Source organism: Myxine glutinosa, chromosome 5 (genome assembly GCF_964187855.1).
Source record: "Myxine glutinosa chromosome 5, kmMyxGlut1.1, whole genome shotgun sequence".
NCBI lineage: Eukaryota > Metazoa > Chordata > Myxini > Myxiniformes > Myxinidae > Myxine > Myxine glutinosa.
Genome location: NC_136265.1, coordinates 14,139,463 through 14,166,219, shown reverse-complemented (window position 1 = coordinate 14,166,219; position 26,757 = coordinate 14,139,463). Strand labels below are relative to the sequence as shown.

The window sequence follows — 26,757 nt, the reverse complement described above, 5'->3', positions numbered from 1 at the left end:
CAAGGAAATACTCCCCGCTCACGGCAGCAGCGTAATGGATGATTTGCGCCGAGCGAAGCGAACTGCGGCGTGAGCCGTTTACCAAGACTAGACCCGATTTATATTCGTTGGCCGAATCGCGCCACGTACCCTCAATATGGAAACCTCTAAAGCGACCGAATGTGAAGAAGAAGACAAGGTAGGAAGAACAGATATTTATTATTATTTACACACAACTAAGCAGAAAGGAAAGGAAATGCGATTTACAAGGCAATGGAAGGAGCAGGAGACATAGTGCAATGATTAACTTAACTATACAGTCTTACTTATAAACCCCAAGACAACATGAAAGACAGACGAACAATCAGACTTACATGAATGGGGAATTGCACAGTGGATTGGCTGGAGGGAGAGGAAGGTTCAGCTCGGACCGAAGCACGGTCGGGCTGGGAGGGAGCAGCCGCCGCCCTCTTGATCGGTCTCGCACGGCACGTTCCTTTGCGGCCACGGTCGATACTGCCGTTGAACCCGAAGCTGCTGTGCGCTGAAGCTGCTGCGTGCCGCTGCGTCGCGTGCTCTTTCAGGGATTCCCCCGCCTCATGCGCCGCGTGCTCTCCACCGGTTCATCTGCCTTCTCTCTCTTTTATGTGGGGCGTCGGCTGCGGGTTATATAGGCCACACCCTCAAGCCTACGCGAACGTTCTCTCCACGCCCTCGCAAAGCCAAACCCCTCATCCTTGATTGGTCGGCAAGGGCTGGCTCACTCCTCCTTTCGATGACGAGGGCAGAGACACGCCTTTCTTCTCCGAAACAGAGCACGTGGCAATGGCGGCAAATGCAGACAACCGCCCAATGCAGTTGGCAATGAAAGCTTTGGGATATGAAAGGGGATCTATCTTATTTAATTGATGCAACGCAATGAATTAGTGGACCACAGAGCCTTATACTGACATTTACTAAGGACATAACTACTGAGGGAATCTTATGATTGGCTACGTGTGTGCGGTGGCTTAACTAAGGACGACCTTTGATCTTTACATTGGAGGGTGATATTTACAAGAAGATTTACAGCATACAAAAGGGGAAAATTTACATCGGATTACACAGAGTTCCCAAATCCTCAACAATACATTTGAAGTAACATATTCGATATCATCAGCAATATATTCTATATCATCAGCAATATATTCTATATCATCAGTAATATATTCTATATCATCAGCAATATATTCTATATCATCAGCAATATATTCTATATCATCAGCAATATATTCTGTATCATCAGTAATATATTCTATATCATCAGTAATATATTCTATATCATCAGCAATATATTCTATATCATCAGTAATATATTCGATATCATCAGTAATATATTCTATATCATCAGTAATATATTCGATAGCATCAGTAATATATTCTATATCATCAGCAATATATTCTATATCATCAGCAATATATTGTTACGGATACGGAGTATGGCTCTCCCCTTAGCAAGAGAGGTGGTTAGCCCCTTGTCTTGTTAAGCTGGCCGGCTCCGCTCCTGGTACTTGTAACGCTCTTCTGCGGGATGGAACGGACCAGGGTTATGGGTCCAGGGTTTATCCCGAATACCTTTATCCGTCCCTCGGCAGAACAGGGAGACAAGTACTGCTCAAACCCCGGTTTTAGATGGACTAGTTGCCGAGCGGTTTTTAGCAACCCGAAGTTTGAGCCATTTATCAAGGACTAACCCGATCCTGAGCTTTAGCCAAATCGTGCCACGTATATCAGTAGGTAAAAGACAAATGACGATCGGACGAGAATGAAGAAGACAAAGGTAGGAAGAACAGGAATTTATTAATTATTTACACAAAACCCGAAGAAGAAGAAGAAGAACGAAGTAATTTACAGGGAAGAGGAAGAAGCAGATACACAGGGCAAATCCTTATACAAACTTAACTTATACCCCAGACAACACAGAGGACAGACGATGGGCAGACTCACACGAATGGGGAATTGCAGGTTGGATTGGCTGGAGGGAGAGAAAGGTTCGTGCAGGACGGCAGGCTGGAGGTGAGCGGCCGCCGACTCCACCGCAATCTGGTCCACAGAACGGGCGACAGGGAGGTCCGAGGATCGCGGCACGTCAAGGTTCGCGTGCCCGCACTTGTTGTCTGTAGCCTTGTAGGTTTGCGCGTCTCCGCCTCATGCGTTTCCGAAGCTCTCAGCAGGACCGCCACCTGCGCAAGCACCTCCCTCAAAAACTCTCTGGCAGAACTGCTTGCCACGGAACTCCTCAACTGAGGTGGGGGCTCCGCGCAACGGGTTATATAGCGCCACACCCTGGAACGTTCGCGAAACTGCTCGATGTTTCTTGGTCACGCCTCTCAAGCCATACCCCTGATCTCTGGTTGGTCGTTCGGGGGCTCCACCCTTGATGACGATGGGCGGGCCACGCCCTTCTTCCCCGAGTTAGAGCACATGGCAATGGCGGCGAATGCAGTTGGTGAAGTAGGCAATGCAGTTGGCAATGGAGGTAATGCAGTTGGCAATGGAGGCAATGCAGTTGATAAAAGGGCTCTATCTTATTTCATTTGGTGCAGCGCAAGGTCAACTAGTGGAGACACAGCCTTAACTGATGCACATAATAAAGAAATAACTATAGAGAGGTTCTATGGTTTTCTACGTGTGTGCGATGGACTAACTAAAGGACGACCTTTGACCTTTACACAAATGGAGGTATTTACAAGAATCATTTCATTATTTACAATGGGGGTATATTTACAATGAATTACACACAGTGCACGGTTTCCCAACTCCGTTACAATATTCTATATCATCAGCAATATATTCTATATCATCAGTAATATATTCTATATCATCAGCAATATATTCTATATCATCAGTAATATATTCTATATCATCAGCTTTTTTTTCTATATCATTCATCTATATAATAATACCGTAAGGACTCGACTTTGTTATCCCTTTTACGCCGCACCCAGTGACCCGATGCCCACGGCACTCATGGATTTACGATCTACGAACCGCGCTCTTTGTTTATCACGTACAGACATACTCAAAAAATCTGAATTCACCGACGTTGAGGCCCAAAAGCATCCGATTAACTGCCGATACGACGCCATCTTACGACGCCATCGTATTGGCGTCTGCTGGGCGAAGGCGAAGCGAGCCGTCCGCTGATTGGACAGTCGAGTGGTGTGAACATGGGTGGTGTGAACCAAATGGTCTTTTTATTCCCTTGAACATTTTAAATTAGGATATATAAGGAAACGTCTTTATCGTCATTTGAATAAAGTTAAATGGAGTGACGTTGCGATACTCGGGGTGCGTTGCATAAATCCTCGTAACTCAGAGAGGTGTAGCAGGTGGCGAGACGTAAGGAAGCTTAAAGATAACGAGCTGAAAACAGACGAACGATATGTCAATCTCTTTCTACACCGAACGGAAATAAAAGTATGAGAGTGGGAGGCATTGCCTGAGCACTTCGAACAGAGAGGACTGCTTGGACTTAACTTAAAGAGAAAAAATTGGAGCTTAACGGAAGAAGAAGATCCCATGAGCGCACCCCTATGCCATCCATAATGGTACACTCTATCCATACACCACATCCTCCCTTCCGTGGATGTTCCACGGGTTTCGGCTAGTCAGTCATATATTCTATATCATCAGCAATATATTCTATATCAGTAATATATTCTATATCATCAGTAATATATTCTATATCATCAGTAATATATTCTATATCATCAGTAATATATTCTATATCATCAGCAATATATTCTATATCATCAGCAATATATTCTATATCATCAGTAATATATTCTATATCATCAGTAATATATTCTATATCAGTAATATATTCTATATCAACAGTAATATATGCTATATCATCAGTAATATATTCTATATCATCAGTAATATATTCCATATCACCATTAATATATTCTATATCATCAGTAATATATTCTGTATCATCAGTAATATATTCTATATCATCAGTAATATATTCTATATCATCAGTAATATATTCTATATCATCAGTAATATATTCTATATCATCAGTAATATATTCTGTATCATCAGTAATATATTCTGTATCATCAGTAATATATTCTGTATCAGCAATATATTCTGTATCATCAGTAATATATTCTGTATCATCAGTAATATATTCTATATCATCAGTAATATATTCTATATCATCAGTAATATATTCTGTATCATCAGTAATATATTCTATATCATCAGTAATATATTCTATATCATCAGTAATATATTCTATATCATCAGTAATATATTCTATATCGTCAGTAATATATTCTATATCATCAGTAATATATTCTGTATCATCAGTAATATATTCTATATCATCAGTAATATATTCTATATCATCAGTAATATATTCTATATCATCAGTAATATATTCTATATCATCAGTAATATATTCTGTATCATCAGTAATATATTCTGTATCATCAGTAATATATTCTGTATCAGCAATATATTCTGTATCATCAGTAATATATTCTGTATCATCAGTAATATATTCTATATCATCAGTAATATATTCTATATCATCAGTAATATATTCTGTATCATCAGTAATATATTCTATATCATCAGTAATATATTCTATATCATCAGTAATATATTCTATATCATCAGTAATATATTCTATATCGTCAGTAATATATTCTACTAGCAGAAGTACCCGGCATTGCCGGGCGGGGGAAGGGAGGGGAGGGGAGGGGGAAGGGGTGGGGATGGGAGGGAGGGGTAGTGGGGAGGGGAGGGGAGGGGGGAGGGGGGAGTCAAGTCGGAAGTCATTGTCAATTGAATGTCGCATTTATTTTTTATTCCCTGTCAAATGGCATTGGTCCCGCATTCCGAACCTGGAAGTCGGAAGTCATTGTCGTCAAAGTTGAAAAATTAACGTTACGAAATACGCTGATGACGTCATAATTTTAAAACCCGAAGGTTTTTTAAACATTTAAGGTGTGCTGTAGTTTCTCTGGGACGTACTGATTCCGAATATGAAGTTGAAAAATTAACGTTCCGAAATACGCTGATGACGTCATAATTTTAAAACGCGACGTTTTTTAAATTTAGTTGTAGTTTTTACGTAGTTGCTCTGAGAGGTACTGATTCCGAATATGCCTTTGGTTTTGCTCTGCGATGAGTAGTTCTCGAGTTATAAGAGGACAAACAAACAAACATACTTTACTGCTTTTTATTCCCTGTCAAATGGCATTGGTCCCGCATTCCGAACCCGGAAGTCGGAAGTCATTGTCGTCAAAGTTGAAAAATTAACGTTACGAAATACATAATTTTTAAACCCGAAGGTTTTTTAAACATTTAAGGTGTGCTGTAGTTTCTCTGGGATGTACTGATTCCGAATATGAAGTTGAAAAAAAATTAACATTCCGAAATACGCTGATGACGTCATAATTTTAAAACGCGACGTTTTTTTAATTTTAAGGTGTGCTGTAGTTGCTCTGAGACGTACTGATTCCGAATATGCCTTTGGTTTTGCTCTGCGATGAGTAGTTCTCAAGTTATAAGAGGACAAACAAACATACTTTACTGCTTTATATATATAGATATCATCAGTAATATATTCTATATCATCAGTAATGTATTCGATATCATCAGTAATATATTCTATATCATCAGTAATATATTCTCTATCATCAGTAATATATTCTATATCATCAGTAATATATTCTATATCATCAGTAATATATTCTATATCATCAGTAATATATTCTATATCATCAGTAATATATTCTATATATCATCAGTAATATATTCTATATCATCAGTAATATATTCTATATCATCAGTAATATATTCTATATCATCAGTAATATATTCTATATCATCAGTAATATATTCTATATCATCAGTAATATATTCTATATCATCAGTAATATATTCCATATCATCAGTAATATATTCTATATCAGTAATATATTCTATATCATCAGTAATATATTCTATATCATCAGTAATATATTCTATATCATCAGTAATATATTCCATATCATCAGTAATATATTCTATATCATCAGTAATATATTCTATATCATCAGTAATATATTCTATATTATCAGTAATATATTCTCTATCATCAGTAATATATTCTATATCATCAGTAATATATTCTATATCATCAGTAATATATTCTCTATCATCAGTAATATATTCTATATCATCAGTAATATATTCTATATCATCAGTAATATATTCTCTATCATCAGTAATATATTCTAAATCATCAGTAATATATTCTCTATCATCAGTAATATATTCTATATCATCAGTAATATATTCTATATCATCAGTAATATATTCTATATCATCAGTAATATATTCTATATCATCAGTAATATATCCTATATCATCAGTAATATATTCTATATCATCAGTAATATATTCTATATCATCAGTAATATATTCTATATCATCAGTAATATATTCTATATCATCAGTAATATATTCTATATCATCAGTAATATATTCTATATCATCAGTAATATATTCTATATCATCAGTAATATATTCTATATCATCAGTAATATATTCTATATCATCAGTAATATATTCTATATCATCAGTAATATATTCTATATCATCAGCAATATATTCTATATCATCAGTAATATATTCTATATCATCAGTAATATATTCTATATCATCAGTAATATATTCTATATCATCAGTAATATATTCTATATCATCAGCAATATATTCTATATCATCAGCAATATATTCTATATCATCAGCAATATATTCTATATCATCAGTAATATATTCTATATCATCAGTAATATATTCTATATCATCAGCAATATATTCTATATCATCAGTAATATATTCTATATCATCAGCAATATATTCTATATCATCAGTAATATATTCTATATCATCAGTAATATATTCTATATCATCAGCAATATATTCTATATCATCAGTAATATATTCTATATCATCAGTAATATATTCTATATCATCAGTAATATATTCTATATCATCAGTAATATATTCTTTATCATCAGTAATATATTCTATATCATCAGTAATATATTCTTTATCATCAGTAATATATTCTATATCATCAGCAATATATTCTATATCATCAGTAATATATTCTATATCATCAGTAATATATTCTATATCATCAGTAATATATTCTATATCATCAGTAATATATTCTTTATCATCAGTAATATATTCTATATCATCAGTAATATATTCTATATCATCAGTAATATATTCTTTATCATCAGTAATATATTCTATATCATCAGTAATATATTCTTTATCATCAGCAATATATTCTATATCATCAGTAATATATTCTATATCATCAGTAATATATTCTTTATCATCAGTAATATATTCTTTATCATCAGTAATATATTCTATATCATCAGTAATATATTCTTTATCATCAGTAATATATTCTATATCATCAGCAATATATTCTATATCATCAGTAATATATTCTATATCATCAGTAATATATTCTATATCATCAGTAATATATTCTATATCATCAGTAATATATTCTATATCATCAGTAATATATTCTTTATCATCAGTAATATATTCTATATCATCAGTAATATATATATATGGGCTTTGACTTTTCGGATGCTTTCTGCTGTTATTTTTAATCAAAAAGTCAGATAATTATGGAATTGAAAAGGGTTGTGCCAATCCATCAAAATTTACACACACGCTCGGGATACCTCGGATCTGGGTACAAAATAAATGTAGTTGGAAAGATAATACTCGATTTGCTTTGAACAAAAATTTGCATCTATTTAATTTTAAGATACCTGCTTTGAAAGCCCATCTTTCTGGATTGAAGAGGAAGCGAGAATGGCAGCTCAATGCATCAGGACCATTTATTATTCTACGACAGCAAGAACTCCTCTATAGAAGGACACAGGATAGGTGATAGGTACACCATAATTATATGTCGTAATACTTCTCGAAGTAATGTAAAAATATATAAATACACAGATGAAGAACACAAACAACCACAGCCAACACCACAATGGTAACAATCACATGTGCAATGACCAGGGATGCCTCTTCGTACTCGTTGTGCATCCCCGATGCAAGTTGAGGGCCAAATCCTCCCCACATTTCTCTGCGGCCCAGGTTTGTCAGAGCAGTGCGGCTATGGTCAGATCGCCAATCGGTCTCCATGTACTGTCCACTCCCTCTTTGTCTGTCTCCTCTATCTCTCCCTCTGTCTCTCTGGCTTCACGAAGATGGGAGTACACCATCTTTGATGTGGGAGATCTCTGCGTCACTCCTGGGAGATTGATCGGCTGTCTCCGTGCCGCAGGCCAGTTCGACAGAGCTGTCCAGGGCTACACAACTACATGTTGTAAAATGTCCCTTTTTCACGTTTCACTTCATTTTACATCCTCATCAAGACTCGGATAGATATGCAATACTGTACTGTATATTTTGTGAAGTGCAACATGCTGTCTTCTGGTTAAACCCGTCAGCGAAGCGCCATGTATGCAGGGCTATTATCCTCACCAAAAATTCCTTTTTTGCACAGCTCGGCTTCTTTCTTCACTGAATCCCCAGATGGAACAGGTATTTCCCAGTTTCACTAAATACGTGGTTGACAGTCTGAAAGATGACGCAGCCTATGTGGCCTCTTAAAATTTCGATTTTCTAACTGTTTAAATAAATACTTGTGAAGGTTTAGATGATTATTGTCGGGTTTGGGGAGGGGATTTGACACTGGTATGAATGAACTGAGGCCTTGTGGATTTATTTATTGCTGTTAAAACTGCCACTTGTCGTGCAGCTCTGCGATTGTGATCGCTCATTCAGTCCAAAAATGCTTTGCCTTCGGTCTGCCAATGAGGGAGGCCTTTGTTGATAAATTTGTTTGTCGATGATTTATTGAAGTTCTGTCGTGGAATCAAATAAGCTAGCCGGGTCAAGTTGGTGAATATCAGTCGTATGTGTACGAGCACATCACTTATTCTTCTTGGAGATCTGATGAATAACTAACTGATCAATGAGACTCGGGGCGAGCAGTTAAAACAAACTACCGTTGTAGTTTGTTGTGCGAGTATTAGGTCGGATCGGAGAGCTGTGTGGGGTTACTCTTGTGATTGCAAACTACCTTGTGGATTCCCATACGAAACCACAAATGTTCAAAAGGATCGTCGTAATGATCGGTTGAATCTTTGTGCCGATACTGTCCTGCACAAATTTGTTGCGCTTTTTTTTGTCTAGCAAATGCAAAGTCTAGGTTTGTGGGGGAGCGAGAACATAAAATGGATCAGGCCGTAACAGAACAAAAGGAAGTGTAGAAAGATGGGAGGAAACACCAACAGCAGGGGGTGAGTGACAGAATAGAGGTAGACTTGGACAAATAAGGGATGTGGGGTGGACTGAGGGGTGGGGAAAACGCAGTGTGGATAAGATGGATACAGAAGCAAACTCCCAGGAAGGAAAAACTGGGAATTTGGAAAGAGATGGGGTTGGGGTTAACAGTAGTAGAAATACGTGGGGAAAAGAGGAACTAATATGTATGTATGATCGTTTTAAGGCCATTTTCCCCGCTAAAGCGGGGGTTAGCCTTGCGGGCCCCATGACAATCATGGTTCCCTGTTTGAGGCAATGTTTTTTTTATGGCCGGATGCCCTTCCTGACGCCAACCCTTGGTCGCCTCTTACGATGCGCAGGGATACGGTGTACCTATTCTAAACCGGGGTACACACCGGGATCATTCATCCCAGCAAGCTGGTACTCGATTTGCAGACCTCGGAAGGATGACAGGCTGAGTCAACCCCCCTGGTGTTAATTTAGCGATCGACCGGGATTCGAACCCAGGATCCTAGGATCCCAAGCCGGCACCCTAACCGCTAAGCCAACACCAGGCTGAAAAGAGGAACTAATGAGTGGAGGTAAGCAATGATCCTGGATTTAGATAGGTTCACCAGAAGGGGGTTGATGGTGGACCGTGTGCAGGCTGCTGAGACCGGAGGGGGAAAATACACAAAGCAGAGGGTGCAAGACCAGAAAGGAGTCTGTGGAAGCCAGAGAGATCACCAACCTGTCTGCGATGGTGAAGTGATAGGCCCATAAACTCTGCTTCATTGCTGAGATTCCAATGATCTTGATAGCCTTAGTTTCCACGTCGTCAATCTGAGAAAGATGCAAGGCAGGAGTGCCCGCCCATGGGGGAGAGCAGTATTCCATCAAGTTGCGGATTCGAGTTTTTTTGTGCCAAGTGTGTGTGTGCCATTGTGCCATTTGCCATTGTGCCAAATTCGAGTGTGCCAAGGAAGGACTTTGAAAGCTTTTAAAGGAAGAAGTGTTTCTTTCAATGAAGATTCAGTTTGGAGATATTGAAAAAGGGAGAAATGAGGTGCAGGAAGTACCGGCATATTTAGTTTGTATTTTCGGAGTGAAAATGATTTTTTTTTTGAAGCTAAGAGGGTGAGGGCGTAAAGTCGAGGAGAGTGGAGGGACAATACCTGAGAGAAAATGAGCGGAACTAGGCACACAGCACACAACAAGGTAAGCATTAACACGAAAAATTGGATGAAAATACAAACAACAACACGTGGACAGAAATGTAACAAGACTTGACCGATTTGGCCTGGAAAACTTGGCTTTGAAGCGAAAGGAGGAGCTGCTGATCGAACATCCTCGTGCAACGGACACCGATCCGGAACACCTTTGAGCCGTCACCAAAATCTGTCCAATCAACTCGTTTTCCTTCGTCGACTATGCTCCTTTCCTTGGCCTTTGCTTTCCTGTGCAGGTAGTGCAGCATCTGGGAGTATGCTGCCATTTAGAGAACACGTTTGAGGTGACCCACCACGACGTCCTCCCATAACCAGGGAATGTGATCATGTCGAGTTGATATCGTGTTGTGCCGAGCACGGGTTTTGTTGATTCCATGCTCGTTTTCTTTGCATGCCATTCTTTTTTTGCAGGTTCCAGCTGTGGACTCCTTCCTCAAGTTTCCCTCTCCAGAAAAACTCGTGGCCTTGGGTTCAGAAGCTTGCACCCTCATTCCGCACTCGCTCGGGGTTTGTATCGTGTCGGTTGCATGTTTGGTTAGGGGGGGCAAGTTAGGGGGGGCAAGTGTGCACGTGTATGAGTACGCCGATTGTGGATGCACATTGCTGAAGAAAGATTGAAACTTTCTCTCGCTTTGGTGTGGAAATGAGTGCATTGCCCACCTGTCACGTGTTTATCAGGTACTTGCATGCAACAGATGTACACCAAATTATTGTCGATTTGTCTGTCGCAGATTGTCGATGGAGCCAGGTCACTCGGTCCTTGCGAGTTTTGTGCAATTGCTGGATTCAAACTTTGGACCTTTCATGTGATAATGTGTAAAAATAAGAGTTCAACGCTGAAGTGGTCTCCAATGATATTGTCTACCATAAGGATGTTGCACAGGAGGTGACATCAACGCTAGTCAATGTTCTGGTTAAAACAAGATGGCGACGAACAGTCACCTGTTCTGTCGAAGAGGCGTGTCATCAGGATCCTCGGGAAGAGGTAAATGAGAGCAGCTGCCTTTCACAGGAGACTTTGCAATATGGCGACGGGGCCTGCGGGTCTTCCACGAGGTCGTTTTCAAACTGTGCAGAAAGTTCACAAAAGACTCCAAATCGGCGAGCGACGTCCCATGCAACCGACTGCTGTTGTCAAGTTGATCAAGGAAACGTTAAATGCGTTGAACAGCAATTTTGGAGGAATTGCCAGATTGCTACTTGTGAAATTGCTCAAGATATTTGGATATCTTTGAAGTGAGGGTATTGAGGGGCACCATGTTTGACAAAGTTGCGAATGGCCCTCCGTGTGGACCAGATCCTGGAGGTCAGGCAGGTAACATCATCCTCGTGGATCATTAGAGAACCAGCCGGGTTTTAATTGCTATTGGATGACGTCACGATTCGCTTGAGATGGGCTCAGATTGTCAGATGAGATTGATGTTTAGATGTGAACGCAGGACAAACCTTTACTCGCAGGACATTTGGCTGTAGATTTCCCAGCACTGGAAACAAAACATTGGAAATGGGGCGACGGGTATCTGGAGACTGTCTGCTCGTGTTGAATATTAATCTTTTGTCCTTTTGAAAAAGTAAAACCTTTTCTAAAAAAAGTTTTTTAAAAAAAGTAAAAAGCGATACTTTTTCTGTTCTGAGATTGGGATTTGATTATGCGTCTCGTGACGTTGCTATCGGGAAACTTGTTTCCTTCCTCATCTCAAAAGCCTTTACTCTCTCTTGGGGCTTGAAGAGAATGATCAATGAAGATTATTTGATAAATCTCAGGATTTTGGGTTGTCGAGTGTTGAAATGCAATGTTGCTTTTTTGCACCGTCAAAGGGAAATTTAACTTGCTGACATGATTGTCAGAAATGTATCGTTCAAGTGGGAATGCAGACGCTGAACGTTGGGTAAGGGAACACCGGATTTAAATAAGACGCGACGTGATGTCATTTTATGCACCTCTTGATGTCATCGTGCTTAAACGATGATGACCTTTCATTTGTCTTTTGCCAGGACGACGTGGGGAATGCCAGCCAGGTTGCCAACACCTTCTTGCGGCTCGCCAGCGTATACAACGTCGCGGAAGACGTTTCCTGTGCCGTGTTCAAAACCACCGGTGAGGGATTTGTGTTTGTGGTCGAGTCGATCTAACAGACGCTTTCTTCCACCATTGTCATGTCGTTTTCACACCCGTGCTGTTTTCGTGACGGCACGGCTCGGCGGCTGGCAGATTGGTGACATCATTACGTTTTGTTGCGACTCAGAGTTTGTAGAGATTTCTGGCACGCATGTGGTGACACAACTCGATTGTCGATGAGAAGCACGAGTATGATGGGATGTTTACTGGAGAACAAACAGATAGGCTGAGAATATTTGTTACAAATGAAAACTCGAACAATGCGACTGTGTCGCCAATATGCCTCTGCATAGTCCCACAATGCGCAGATGCCCTCGTTCACTGTCCTAAAAATAAAGAAGTTTGATTCAAATCCCATCAGCTGTTTTCAAGTGTCACATTTTCAGCAGACAGGACAGATTTCACATCGATCGGTGAAGCGGTTTCAGGGAAGGGATTTTTTTTAATTTTCGGCTTTCAAGCTAATATGGCTGCCACAGCACGTGGCATATGACCTTAAAAAATGTACACTCTGCATATGTATGGGTCGGGGATCATGTTTGTGAAGTTTCGTGTTGATCGGATAAGGTTCATTTTTCTATCCAAGATGGCTGCCAAACCACGTGACCTACGACATCATTTTTAAACTATATGCAACAATGCTGTTAGATATTTGTAAAATTTCGCATTGATAAGGTTTGATAAGGTTCGCATTGATAAGGTTCACAATAAGTTAAGTTCACAATTTTATTAAGTTAAGTTGTTAAGTTATTAAGTTAAGTTAAGTTAAGTTCACAATTTATCACAAGATAAGTTCACAATTTCGCATTGATAAGGTTCCAGAGATATCATTATTTAATATTTTCCTTCAAACCAATATGGCTGCCACACCATGTGATCAATGACGTTTTCGTGGTCATCTTTTGCCTAGTCAATTTGCCAAATTTTTGTCAATGATGCACGTAAAGTTTCGAGTCAATCAATTTGGTGGTTTGGGAGAAGATGTTTTTTTAGGGTTTTCGGTTAAATCCAACATGGCTGCCAAACCATGTGACCTATGATGTCATACATTTAATATTTCAATACAAATGTGTCATATATCATGAACATGCAATTCCAGATTTTTAGGATAAGGAATTCGATTAAAACATTTTGGCTGGTATACCACTTCACCGATGCAATCATTATCATGCTTTTGTTCCCCATAAGGAGTACTTGACAATGTGCGAAGTTTCAAATTCTTCCCATTCAGCGGTTCTGAGAAATAATTTTTTAATTACATGCATTTAATCCAAGATGGCTGCCATACCACGGGACCTATGACATCACAATTATCATAAAAACATTCTGCATGGGTGTCACTCCTACCCTGAAAGTTTTGTCTCAATTGGACATATGGTTGCTGAGAAAAACGAGGTTTAGCGCATACGGAAGGACGGACGGACGGACGGACGGACGACCCACCCAAAAACGTGCCTCCGGCCACCTTCAGGGAGGGAGGCATAAAAATAATTGGGGTTTTGTCCATGAGGGAATCACCTTCGGTGGCAGATGTGATAACTTTACTCCTCTCTCTCCTCCCCTGCTACTGGACCTGTTGGTATCGGTGCTTCACTTCTCGTTGTTTTCTTCATCTCCTCCCTCGACTCTGTTCTTCTGGGTGTTTATCTGGGCGCTGCCTCTCACAGAGGAAAAGTCGACATTTTTACCCTGATTTATTAGAACTAGGGCATGCCCGTACTATATCTATATCTAAAATTATATCCCCCCCCCTCTATTTACATGAAATGGTTTGGTCCAAAGCGAACGGCTTGCGAGTGGTGACAATCCCCCCCCCTCTATTTACATGCAATGGTTTGGTCCAAAGCGAACGGCTTCCGGAGTTTGGTAAAGAAATCGCCATCGCGTGCACAAACGCGCAGGAAAGCGAATGAATCGCAAATTCGTTTTTATTAGTTGTAAAACATAGTTTAACGCCAACATAGTTTGCAAACGTGAAATAAATGAATACGCTCTCAAATGTGCCATCCGAGGCAGAGTGTGCCCGCCACGTTCGGCACACGCGATCGTTCGCTGCTCTCTGATTGGTTGAATCGTTTTTTGGACATAGCTCGGTAAGTAATTGTCCGATTAATATGAAACCTTGAAAAGGCACATCCTCGGGTCCCCAGCAATATACCTGGCAAGTTAAAAGTATATCGGACCCGTGGTTGTCGAGAAACAGCGGTCACAGACAGACAAACGTACAAACGTACAAACGTACAGACAGAGATTACTGGAATTATAGATAGATGGTCGGTCCCAATACTCATCCACTTAACAATAGGATAGTATCTTTGATGGTGTCTGTCTGTCCAACTATTTTTGACCGCTAAACATTCGGTCGTTAACCTGCGCTCGCTTCGGTTGCGTACGTGTGGCGTAAGTGTATGTCTGCATTTTAAAAATTAATTTTCTCAGCAACCGTTAATCCGATGGACACGAAATTTTACCATAGGAGTTCCTCCGCCGGTAGGATTTTTTTATTCACAATTATGACGTCATAAGTCACATGGTACGGACGCCATCTTGGAAAAAACGTTACACCTGACAAACCATGACCATGTCTCCCAAGCCGCTCAAAGGAAAAAGTTGAAACAAGGCTCATTGTGAAGTACTCCCCACGGGGAATAAGATTTGTTGATGGTCTCATCGGTGCCTTCATTATGACGTCATAATTCGACAAGTACAACGCTTGATCTGATCAGTATGGAAAAAAAAAATTCCCCTGCAACTGTTAGTCCGATGGACACGAAATTTGGACCATAGGAGCGACTTCTCATGCAGAATTTTTTTTTCCCCATGACAATTATGACGAGTCACATGGTACCGGTGCTATCTTGGAAAAATCGAAAAACGTTACACCTCTATAACTTCAAAACCACTCCATGGAAAAAATTGAAACATGGCTCATTGTAAAGAACTCCATATGGGGAATAGGTGTTGTTAACGATGACATCATTGGTGCCGTAATTATGACGTCATGATTCGACAGGGACAACGCTTAATCTGGTCAGTTTGAAATTTATTGAGCGTGATCTATGCAACAATTATATTAGAGAATATAAATTTATGATTTAACTGATCACGTGATCTGGCAGCCATATATATTGGATCAAATAAAAAAACCTTCAAAAACAGAATAGTTGGCTCACACCTAGTTGACTGCGCAGGGTAAGTATTCCATGAATACCATCCCATTACTTGTCCGATCACAACCAAACTTGACAGTGGATCCTAAGCGTAACACGATGGAGGTTGTAGCGATTTAACATCCCCTCACTTCCACCCCCCTTATCCCCCCCTCCACCCCCCTTATCCCCCCCCTCCAGCCCCCTAACCCCCCCTCCCCTTATCCCCCCTCCCCTCCCCTTGTCCCCCCTCCCCTCCCCTCCCCTTGTCCCCCCCTCCCCTCCCCTCCCTTGTCCCCCCCCTCCCCTCCCCTTGTCCCCCCTCCCCTCCCCTTGCCCCCCTCCCCTCCCTTGTCCCCCCTCCCCTCCCCTTGTCCCCCCTCCCCTTGTCCCCCCTCCCCCTCCCCTTGTCCCCCCTCCCCCTCCCCTTGTCCCCCCTCCCCCTCCCCTTGTCCCCCCTCCCCTCCCCTTGCCCCCCCTCCCCTTGTCCCCCCTCCCCTCCCCTTGTCCCCCCTCCCCTCCCCTCCCCTTGTCCCCCTCCCTCCCCTCCCCTTGTCCCCCCTCCCCTCCCCTCCCCTTGTCCCCCCCTCCCCTCCCCTCCCCTTGTCCCCCCTCCCCTCCCCCTTGTCCCCCCTCCCCTCCCCTTGTCCCCCCTCCCCTCCCCTTGTCCCCCCTCCCCTCCCCTTGTCCCCCCTCCCCTCCCCTCGTCCCCCTCCCCTCCCCTCGTCCCCCCCTCCCTCGTCCCCCCTCCCCTCGTCCCCCCTCCCCTCCCCCTCCCCTCCCCCCCCTCCCCTCCCTCCCCTCCCCCTCCCCTTGTCCCCCCTCCCCTCCCCTTGTCCCCCTCCCCTCCCCTTGTCCCCCCTCCCCTCCCCTTGTCCCCCCTCCCCTCCCCTTGTCCCCCCTCCCCTCCCCTTGTCCCCCCCTCCCCTCCCCTTGTCCCCCCTCCCCTCCCTTGTCCCCCCTCCCTCCCCTTGTCCCCCCCTCCCCTCCCCTTGTCCCCCCCTCCCCTCCCCTTGTCCCCCCCCTCCCCTCCCCCTTGTCCCCCCTCCCCTCCCCTTGTCCCCCCTCCCCTCCCTTGTCCCCCCTCCCCTCCCTTGTCCCCCCTCCCCTCCTTGTCCCCCCTCCCCTCCCCTTGTCCCCCTCCCCTCCCTTGTCCCCCCTCCCCTCCCCTTGTCCCCCCCTCCCCTCCCCTTGTCCCCCCTCCCTCCCCTTGCCCCCCCTCCCCTCCCCTTGTCCCCCCTCCCCCTCCCCTTGTCCCCCCTCCCCTCCCCTTGTCCCCCCTCCCCTCCCCTTGTCCCCCCTCCCCTCCCCTTGTCCCCCCTCCCCTCCCTTGTCCCCCCTCCCCTCCCCTTGTCCCCCCTCCCCTCCCCTTGTCCCCCCTCCCCTCCCCTTGTCCCCCCTCCCCTCCCCTCCCCTTGTCCCCCCTCCCCTCCCCTCCCCTTGTCCCCCCTCCCCTCCCCTTGTCCCCCCTCCCCTCCCCTCCCCCCCTCCCCTTGTCCCCCCTCCCTCCCCTTGTCCCCCCTCCCCTCCCCTCCCCCTCCCCCCTCCCCTCCCCTCCCCCCTCCCCTCCCCTCCCCTCCCCTTGTCCCCCCTCCCCTCCCCTCCCCTTGTCCCCCCTCCCCTCCCCTCCCCCTTGTCCCCCCCTCCCCTCCCCTCCCCTTGTCCCCCCCTCCCCTCCCCTTGTCCCCCCCCTCCCCTCCCCTCCCCTTGTCCCCCCTCCCCTCCCCTCCCCTTGTCCCCCCCTCCCCTCCCCTCCCCTTGTCCCCCCCTCCCCTCCCCTCCCCTTGTCCCCCCCTCCCCTCCCCTTGTCCCCCCCTCCCCTCCCCTTGTCCCCCCCTCCCCTCCCCTTGTCCCCCCCTCCCCTCCCCTTGTCCCCCCTCCCCTCCCCTTGTCCCCCCCTCCCCTCCCCTCGTCCCCCCTCCCCTCCCCTCGTCCCCCCTCCCCTCCCCTCGTCCCCCCTCCCCTCCCCTCGTCCCCCCTCCCCTCCCCTCGTCCCCCCTCCCCTCCCCTCGTCCCCCCTCCCCTCCCCTCGTCCCCCCTCCCCTCCCCTCGTCCCCCCCCTCCCCTCGTCCCCCCTCCCCTCCCCTCGTCCCCCCCTCCCCTCCCCTCGTCCCCCCCTCCCCTCCCCTCGTCCCCCCTCCCCTCCCCTCGTCCCCCCCTCCCCTCCCCTCGTCCCCCCCTCCCCTCCCCTCGTCCCCCCCTCCCCTCCCCTCGTCCCCCCTCCCCTCCCCTCGTCCCCCTCCCCTCCCCTCGTCCCCCCTCCCCTCCCCTTGTCCCCCCTCCCCTCCCCTTGTCCCCCCTCCCCTCCCCTTGTCCCCCCTCCCCTCCCCTTGTCCCCCCTCCCCTTGTCCCCCCTCCCCTTGTCCCCCCTCCCCTCCCCTTGTCCCCCCTTCCCTCCCCTTGTCCCCCCTTCCCCTCCCCTTGTCCCCCCTTCCCTCCCCTTGTCCCCCCTTCCCCTCCCCTCCCCCCTTGTCCCCCTCCCTCCCCTTGTCCCCCCCTCCCCTTGTCCCCCCTCCCCTTGTCCCCTCCCTCCCCTTGTCCCCCCCTCCCTTGTCCCCCCCTCCCCTTGCCCCCCCCTCCCCTTGTCCCCCCTCCCTCCCTTGTCCCCCCTCCCCTACCCCTTGTCCCCCCCCTCCCCTCCCCTTGTCCCCCCCTCCCCTCCCCTTGTCCCCCCCTCCCCTCCCCTTGTCCCCCCCTCCCCTCCCCTTGTCCCCCCCTCCCCTCCCCCTTGTCCCCCCCTCCCCTCCCCTTGTCCCCCCCTCCCCTCCCCTTGTCCCCCCTCCCCTCCCCTTGTCCCCCCTCCCCTCCCCTTGTCCCCCCTCCCCTCCCCTTGTCCCCCCCTCCCCTCCCCTTGTCCCCCCCCCTCCCCTTGTCCCCCCCTCCCCTCCCCTTGTCCCCCCCTCCCCTTGTCCCCCCCTCCCCTTGTCCCCCCCTCCCCTTATCCCCCCCCCCTCCCCTTATCCCCCCCCCCTCCCTCCCCTTATCCCCCCCCCTCCCCTTATCCCCCCCCCTCCCCTCTTATCCTGGTTTTTTTTTTAAATTTGTTTTCCGAAGGCCGCTTCTAATAGAAGTTAAAACAACACTAATGATAATAGTATAATATTGTTATTACAAAATTATTAATGCTAATAATATCCCCTGTCCTCAATATGTTCTTCCTCCTTGGACAAACGCCATGTTAACGTGTATAAATGGGTTATTGTGGCGTTCGTTGGAAAACCCTTACTGGAAATAAAAGGGAGGAAACCCGGGGTGTATTTAGCTACCAAGCAGCTAAGTGGTGCTTGCCAAGCCATCCGTTCCTTAACAGGTTTTGTATGGTGCTTGCTTGAATGATTAAACCACTTGGTGAGCTCTCCATGAAAAACTTGGTAACTGGACACACTCCCAACGTTATTGAGGCCTGACCCTATATCTACTGTAATCTATATACCCCAGAGTGGAATGACCCTTCCTGCTGCTCCTGCAGGGAATGGGTGTACCAGTAAATAAATTGATCATCATTGCATGAGTGGAGACTTTCCTTAATGCAAGACCACAACTCATATTATCAATAGTTTGGTTTCCACCCAATCAGACACCAAACATGCTGCTGCTTCGATGCCAACAACGGATGGACTCACTCTATGTCTAACAAGAGGTCAGGGCAGTCTCGCATGCATTTTAATATTGTCTGGGATCCCGCGCTGCTTGCCATGCTATCGTCGAATTGTATCATTCCCTATCACTACCCCCCCCCCCCCCCCAACTTGAAGAAAATCCATCGAATCACCTTTTCTAACAACTTCACCGTCCAGGATTTTGTCATCGCTAAGAGACAGACAACAGCAGCATCTGTCTGCTGATCTTGAGAAAATGTTTTCTCGACTTTAATCGACAAATCAGAGAAAGTTCTGTCCGGCCTTGACTCTCTATCGGCAGCGAGTGCCACGGTGCATCGGTGCCATTGCTCTCAATCCTTCTCTGCCATTCTTGCTTCCCCTCGATCGGCCCCATTGTCTGTCCTATGGAAGTCGGCAAACTTCACTCCCATCTACAAGAAAGGCCCCAAAACAGATAATAACTACAGACCAGCAAGCACACTTCCAATTACAAGCAAGTCGTGGAATCCCGTATTGCTACAGATAAAGTCTTTCTTGTTTTCAGACAGCCTGATATTCGACTGTCAGTTTGAATTCTTCCCGATCAACTCTGGACATGTTTCAGGAATGGTTGAAAGATCTCGATCAGAGAGAAGAGGTGAGAACTATCTCGATGGATATATCTCAGGCATTTGACACAGACTGGCATCCTGCTTTGCTTCCCAAGCTGTGGAATACAAGGCCAACATCATCCCTGGATTTCTGACTTCCTACATTCACACAGTCGACGTGTTGACGGAACTCTCTTCTCTCCCAGTGGCTGGATTGTTCCAAGGCAGTGTTGTCCCTCATCAACATGAATGATCTCTCGAATGCTCTGTGAAACCCTCTTCCTCGTTTCAAAACCCTCTTCCTTGTTGCACACTCCACATTGGTACAGGACATACGTCCCACTGACAGGCAGACAGAAATGTATAATCAGAAGTTGGCAGAATTTATTTTTCTTTAATAAATTTAAATGAAGAGGATCCCCTTCAACGTGATTATGCAAATGGTTCCCATCGGAACGTTCAATTTCCTGGACAGATTATTTTAATTCATTTTTCCAATGGTCTGGAAATGGTTTTCCAATGGTCTTGGGTTTGTTGATCTGGAGAAAGCATTCGATAGGGTTCCACGCAAAGTATTGACATGGGCATTGAGGAAGTTAGGAGTGGAGGAATGGTTGATCAGAGTAGTGATGGCAATGTACAAAAGAGTGCGCACAGCTGTAAGGACGAAGGACGGGAACAGTGGTGAGTTTGAGGTGAAGGTGGGAGTGCATCAGGGGTCGGTACTAAGTCCACTACTATTTGTAGCTGTGATGGAGGTGCTGGCTCAGAACGTAAAGGAGGGTTTACCGTGGGAGTTGTTGTATGCAGATGATCTGGTGTTGATTGCAGAAAGTATGGATGGACTGAAGGAAAACATGAACAAGTGGAAGGAATGTATGGAGACAAAAGGTCTGAAGGTGAATATCGGAAAGACGAAGGTGATGGCAAGTGGTAAAGCATGTGGTGAGGTGGAAAGAACTGGGAAGTGGCCCTGTGCTGTGTGTAGGAAGGGTGTCGGAGTGAACTCCATTCAATGTACAATGTGCGCTGAGTGGGTTCATCAAAAATGTAGTGGTCTGAGAGGGTCATTAACCGGTGTGGCAGCTACATTCAAATGTAAGGTGTGCACAGAGGGAGCTGCAGATGGAGGAAATGTTGAGTTGGATCTTGGAGACGGCGTGAAGCTGGAAGGTGTGAAAACATTTTGCTACCTCGGAGACATGCTGAATGGAGAAAGTGGATCAGACTCGGCAACGGTTGCTCGAGTGAGATGTGCATGGAAGAAGTTTCGGGAACTGAGTGGCATGCTGATGATGTGTTGTTGAAGCTGAAGGGAAAGGTGTATGCTGCATGTGTGAGAAGTGTTATGATTTATGGGAGTGAGACATGGGTAATGAACGTAGAGCAGCAACAAAGGTTGGAAAGGGTGGAAATGCGAATGGTTCGACGGATGTGCGGAGTATCGTTGAGAGAGGGGAAGACAAATGATGAATTGCGAACGATGATGGGAATAGAGCCTGTGATTGATGCTGTGAAGAGGAACAGGTTGAGATGGTTTGGTCATGTGTTGAGGAAGGATGAAAGTGACTGGTTGAGAAGAGTGATGGAAATGAATGTAGAAGGAAGTAGAGGACGGGGAAGACCGAGAAAGACTTGGCTAAAGATGGTGGAAGAAGAAATGTGGGCAAGGGGGTTAACAAGGAGAGATGCAGAAAATAGGGCAAAATGGAGAAGATTGTCATGGGGACTGCAAGGCTAACCCCCGCTCTAGTAGGGAAAATGGCCTTTAAAATGCATGTTGTTGTTGTTGTTTGTTTCCAATGGTGTTAAATTTTCCACAAGTAGAACTAGAAAGAGCAAATATTGTGGAGACTTGCCAGGACTTGTGTGGTGCTGTAGTACTTATTTTACAGATGCACTTGCATTCTTATTGTACCGTACATACTTTATAGACGTACTCGTTTGAAAAAAAAAAAGGAAAAATAATGTGTAAAAATTGTGGTCTACGTTGGCACATATTGTGTGCAGCCAATCAGACCCCAAATGCAACACCCTCTCCCCTGGCAAGGGCAACAATGTACATGATGCCTTTGCTCGTTTCGTGTGTGCGGCCTGTGGCTCCTGGTTTGCATCATCGATGGGAGCGTGGCTGTGCCGCTGGTGCAGTGCCCCAATTCTAGGTTCCAACAGGGATTTGTAATTGGTGCAGGGTGCCAGCAAATACTCACCTGCTCTTCGCGAAGGACACCGGGGGATCTTTCACATCCACCAACGAATGCTGGAAGACGGGATGTCCGTTTAATGTCCACGTGCCTTGCATGGGAGTTGAGGATTTTGACCCGGTGATAAATACGCAGATCTTGACCAAATCAAAATGTTATCTCCAGGACCAAGCAACCTCTGGGAAGTGGTTCGATTTTAATTTGAGAAGGTTGTGGGTGCTGGTTACTTACCGTTCAATAATTTGTGTTGGTGTAACAGGACAGTTTCTCAGTTTAATTTATTTTATTTGTGTCGCACAGATTCACTCCTCAAGAAAGCTTTTGAACACACGAAATTCCAGCAGGATTTGTTCATGTCACACCTGCTAGTCCATTTAGGCCTCCTCAAGGTGAATCGACTTTCCTTTTCTCTGCCGTTACCTCAAGTTGTAAGAATGTATGACGGATTTTGACGGACGTCTCGTTTCGGGCAGAGCGAGACTTCCGTTCGACCGATGAGCAGCCTCGAGGGCCCTCTGCTGGTGTTGTCGCACGTCGCAAAGCAGCCTTACTTCCCGCAGAGCCTCCAGCCCATCCTCTCTGCTTTCCTCACGAAGTAAGTACCATGATGGCACAGGTGGACTTAACTACAGCTACACCTGCACCATTACATCCTCTTGTATTCCAGGCCAAATCAGAGATTGGAGAAACACAAGGATGCCTGCCACAAACTGATGCAGGCCTTGCAGAAGCCCTGATTCTCATCTCCGCTTCCTTTCGTTTTGTATTCGCTTCGTTTCACCAATAACGGGATCTTTTTCCGTTGCCTTTTTTTTTTTCAGACCTTGAAACTGATTTTAATCGCTCCGTTCACCTACGAAACCGGCATTTTGTAGTGAAGATATTTATGGCTCAAGTACAAGCTTAACCTCAACCCTCACGAGTGAAAATAATTCAAAACTGCTTTATTCATTTTGGAGATGTTACAAATGTTGATTTTTGTATCATTGAATGTAAAAAGTGAATTCTAGAAGTTCTTGTAATGTTTCAACCTGCAAAACAGAAAATAAATAAATAATGTAATTGCACGGTTTCACAATACATTCTTCCCTTCCATTGGAGGGGGGAGGAGGACATGGTGGGGTGGAAGGGAGATGAGATTGGTTGGATGGAGGACACAAGGAAAGGGAGGTTAGAGGTGGGATGGAAAGGAGGGAGGTAAATAGGGGGTGGAGGGGATAAGGATGTTAGGCGTTGGAGGTGGGGCTGATAAAGGGTGATCGGAGTGAGAATGGGATTGAGCAGGAGGAGAGGGACGTGGCGAGGGAGATGGTAAAGGGATTGAAATAGGGAAGGGGAGTGGGAGAAGAGGGGTATACCTGTACAGTGTGGCTTTTGCGTGCCCAGTTGCAAGGCCCATGTATCCTCCACCAGGTGAGAATTGCAGGCTCCGAGGTCTCCCCAACCCCAGTTTCTCTTTCGCTGGGAAATTTGAGAATGTTGACAATGACCTCATATGAACCTTCAGACCACACACATGCAAAGGCCGAGTGAGCGAGGGTTTACCTGCAAAACCAAAACATCCTCAGGTGTGCAATTGAAGCAAAACACTTTAACAAGAGATAATCTAACCTTGGGCTTTCACACAAATTCACGACAATCTGGTTACGTTGCCAAACACCGATGCAACGGCCGGCAAGTCCGCATCCCAATTGGACCGTCTACCTCTAGCATACTTGGACAAGCACTCCGCTCTCTTTCAACCTTCGACCGACACCTGCCATCGGGCCCACGTATGCGAGTCAACGTTACCAAGCAAAGGGCGTCGGCCTTTTGCGAAGACGCGGTGGCGAGCATTTCCCCAGACGGATGGAAAGCAAGCTGGCTGACGGATGTGACGAGGCCTTTGAGAATCTTAAGGGGCTTCGGGATGCGTGTCTGCAGGCACGCATCCTTTTCGTACACGTTCACAATGCCACTCTCGGACCTGTGGGAAACAACCTTCGTTATCGTAAAATACAGTTGGTCTTCAAAAGGAAAGCACATGACATGACCATTACCACTTCACCAAAGCAGGAAATACAGGTCAGCATGTAAAGGTCCTCTAAAGGTATCCTTCTTCTACTTATTCTTCTTCTTCTTCATGTAATGGAAGAGAACGCCACCCAAAGCGGAGGAAAATTATCTCCGACTCCTGTGCAAGATGTGGAATTCCACTTCCTGCTGCCAGGCCAAAGCCAAACTAACCTAAAGCCAAAGTCGTTCTCAAGTTGTACAACCTGGTTCGATTCCTCCCCATACGGAATCAATTTTGCTGGGAATACGTCCGTCGGTCATACAGGTGACAATCCTCATCGTTCTTTCATACGTCAACTTATTATTAGGAAACCGTTCGGAAAAAACCGACGAACAACGTTCTCAAAACACACTCCACGTTATCCGTTTATGGATGTAATGCAAAGCACCAATTCACTTCTCTGCACCAGCATGGTGTATCAAATGTGACGTCATTACAGCTGGAGAGGTGGAAGTCCAAGGGGATAATTTAAACGCAACATACGAAAGGCCATGATGTGACGGACATTCCTTATCAATATACAATCTCCCTGGAGCACAGAAGTGACCACTTGTGTGGGCGGAAAGGCTTTGGGGTTTACGTGTGTGCTCGGACCCGCAGGCGACGTAGGTGTCATTGACGGCGATGGACGTGGTGTCATTGCTTCCGTCATCTGAGAATCTGTTGATACACCTCCTCATTCCCACGTCCCAAATGTAAACCTCACCACTGTCTGTGGGAGGGGGAGGGTGGAGGGTGGAGATACAGTAACTTGGAATTACAATTATGGTTCTGATGTACCGTACCGTACTCTTGTTACGGAGCCGCAGACTTAGCGAGGTGGTTATACTGGGTGGTTTGCCATTGCCTTCCCAGCAGGAATTTGGAATTTTGCCATGGTGCCTTGACAAAGGACACCGTGGGATCTTTAACGTCCACAGACTCATTCCGGTGGACGGCGACACCCGTGTTCATTCCTTAGCTTAGATGAATCACCCTGTGAAACAGGTGAATGCTGGGTTGGGATTCGAACCCAGGCTCGACAGCGCGAGGTGAGTGAATACTCTCAGCGATCATACAGGTCCACTTCCTTTAAATGGACCACAAACTCTGATCATTTTGTGCCTCACATGAGATTTTGCACTCGGTCCTTGGTTATAGTTTGAAAAGAAAACCACAATCATTGCTGCGACCTGGTTTCCAAGGATGATGCTGGGAAGAACAAAAAATACCACCATTCTGCACTTTTAAACAGGTGACGGTGTGGGGTGTAATCTGTCTAACGGAGGGGCCGCTCTTACCGCTGGTGGTGTATAAAGTTTGTCCATCCAGGGAGAACACGCTGCTCGTTATCTTTCCATTAACTTTCACGTGTCCCACCAGCTCCGTTGTCTGCAAAAGAAAGTTACGCCATGTGCTAAAGCCTAAAGCTTGGTCACGTCTAACCCCAAGATGCTGAAGGTGAGAATGGGGGAACTCAAACGGCAAAACAAGAGCAGGTGTTGGGTTTTTTTGGTTTTTTTGGTATACAGAGTCGAGGCTCATGAAAGAGCTAACATTTATCAAACAAACAAATCAAACAAACAAGTAAACAAAGTATATAAAAATGGGAGCGGTCGACAAGATGGGGAGAGAAGGGGAAGAAGCACACAAACACAACATTTGAGGGCAGGGACATTGGGAGATGTGTGGGAGGCAGAGGGGAGGCAGGATAGGTATAAAATGCAAGGACACCAAGGACTTCCAGGAAAGAAGACAAAAGTCACCTCAAAAAAGTGGATTTGGGGTGAAATTAGTGGGGGTAGAAAAGATCAAGGTTTTGGATGGGGGAAAATAAGAGATGGTGGTGAACAGCCGTTTTAAAGACCTGGAGGGAGGAGAGGGATTGAAGAGAGTGAGGGAGTTTGTTCCAGAGGCGGGAGAAAAGAGGAATGAAGGAGTGAAGGTGAGCAGAGAGTCTTGATTTTGGCAGTTTAACCAAAAGAGGGTTGCAGGCAGATCTTGTGCGACCTGCAGGAATATTTGGGGGACAGCCCAGAGAGCTGGGGGAGCAAGGCCGGAGAGGAGTCGGTAGAAGACGGAAAGACCACCAACCTGCCTGCGGTGAGTAAGTGAAAGGCCCTCGGAGATCGTGTCATAGCGGGAGATTCCAATGATCCTGAACGCTTTGGTTTCAACAGCGTGAAGACGAGCTAGGTGTGAGGCAGGAGCACCAGCCCAGAGGGGAGAGCAGTATTCCATTGAGCTGCGGATGAAAGCCTTGTATGTGGTGAGGAGCTCAGGTGTGCCAAGGAAGGACTTCGCACGACGGAGGATGCCCAGTCGGCGACTGGCTTTGGAGGCCAGCGGGTCATTCCATGTCAAATCATCAAAGAATCTGCCGTCATCTCTCAGATTTTTGTAAAACTTTGGGAACCAATTGGGACCCATGAAAAACAGCTAGAACTCAAATATTTTTGCTAACAGCCTCTTAATTAGTGAGATACGGGTTAACGA

General features: G+C 45.6%; 2 protein-coding genes across 2 annotated transcripts in view; one reads left to right on the top strand and one right to left on the bottom strand.

Moving 5' to 3' along the window:
- Positions 1-23,288, top strand: part of RANGAP1 (Ran GTPase activating protein 1) — a 108,849-nt gene extending 85,561 nt beyond the window's left edge. Inside the window, exons 11-15 of the mRNA XM_068117771.2 lie at positions 10,974-11,069; positions 12,558-12,660; positions 22,527-22,615; positions 22,700-22,821; positions 22,894-23,288. Coding sequence (XP_067973872.1) covers positions 10,974-11,069; positions 12,558-12,660; positions 22,527-22,615; positions 22,700-22,821; positions 22,894-22,963 — 480 coding nt within the window. The 3' untranslated portion in view covers positions 22,964-23,288. The remainder of the gene's footprint in view (positions 1-10,973; positions 11,070-12,557; positions 12,661-22,526; positions 22,616-22,699; positions 22,822-22,893) is intronic.
- The window catches only part of UTP18 (UTP18 small subunit processome component), a 27,870-nt gene continuing 24,268 nt past the window's right edge, over positions 23,156-26,757 (bottom strand). The window contains exons 10-14 of the mRNA XM_068117772.2: positions 25,563-25,653; positions 24,877-24,994; positions 24,018-24,192; positions 23,585-23,727; positions 23,156-23,257 (exon numbers count right to left, since the gene is read on the bottom strand). Coding sequence (XP_067973873.2) covers positions 23,233-23,257; positions 23,585-23,727; positions 24,018-24,192; positions 24,877-24,994; positions 25,563-25,653 — 552 coding nt within the window. The 3' untranslated portion in view covers positions 23,156-23,232. The remainder of the gene's footprint in view (positions 23,258-23,584; positions 23,728-24,017; positions 24,193-24,876; positions 24,995-25,562; positions 25,654-26,757) is intronic.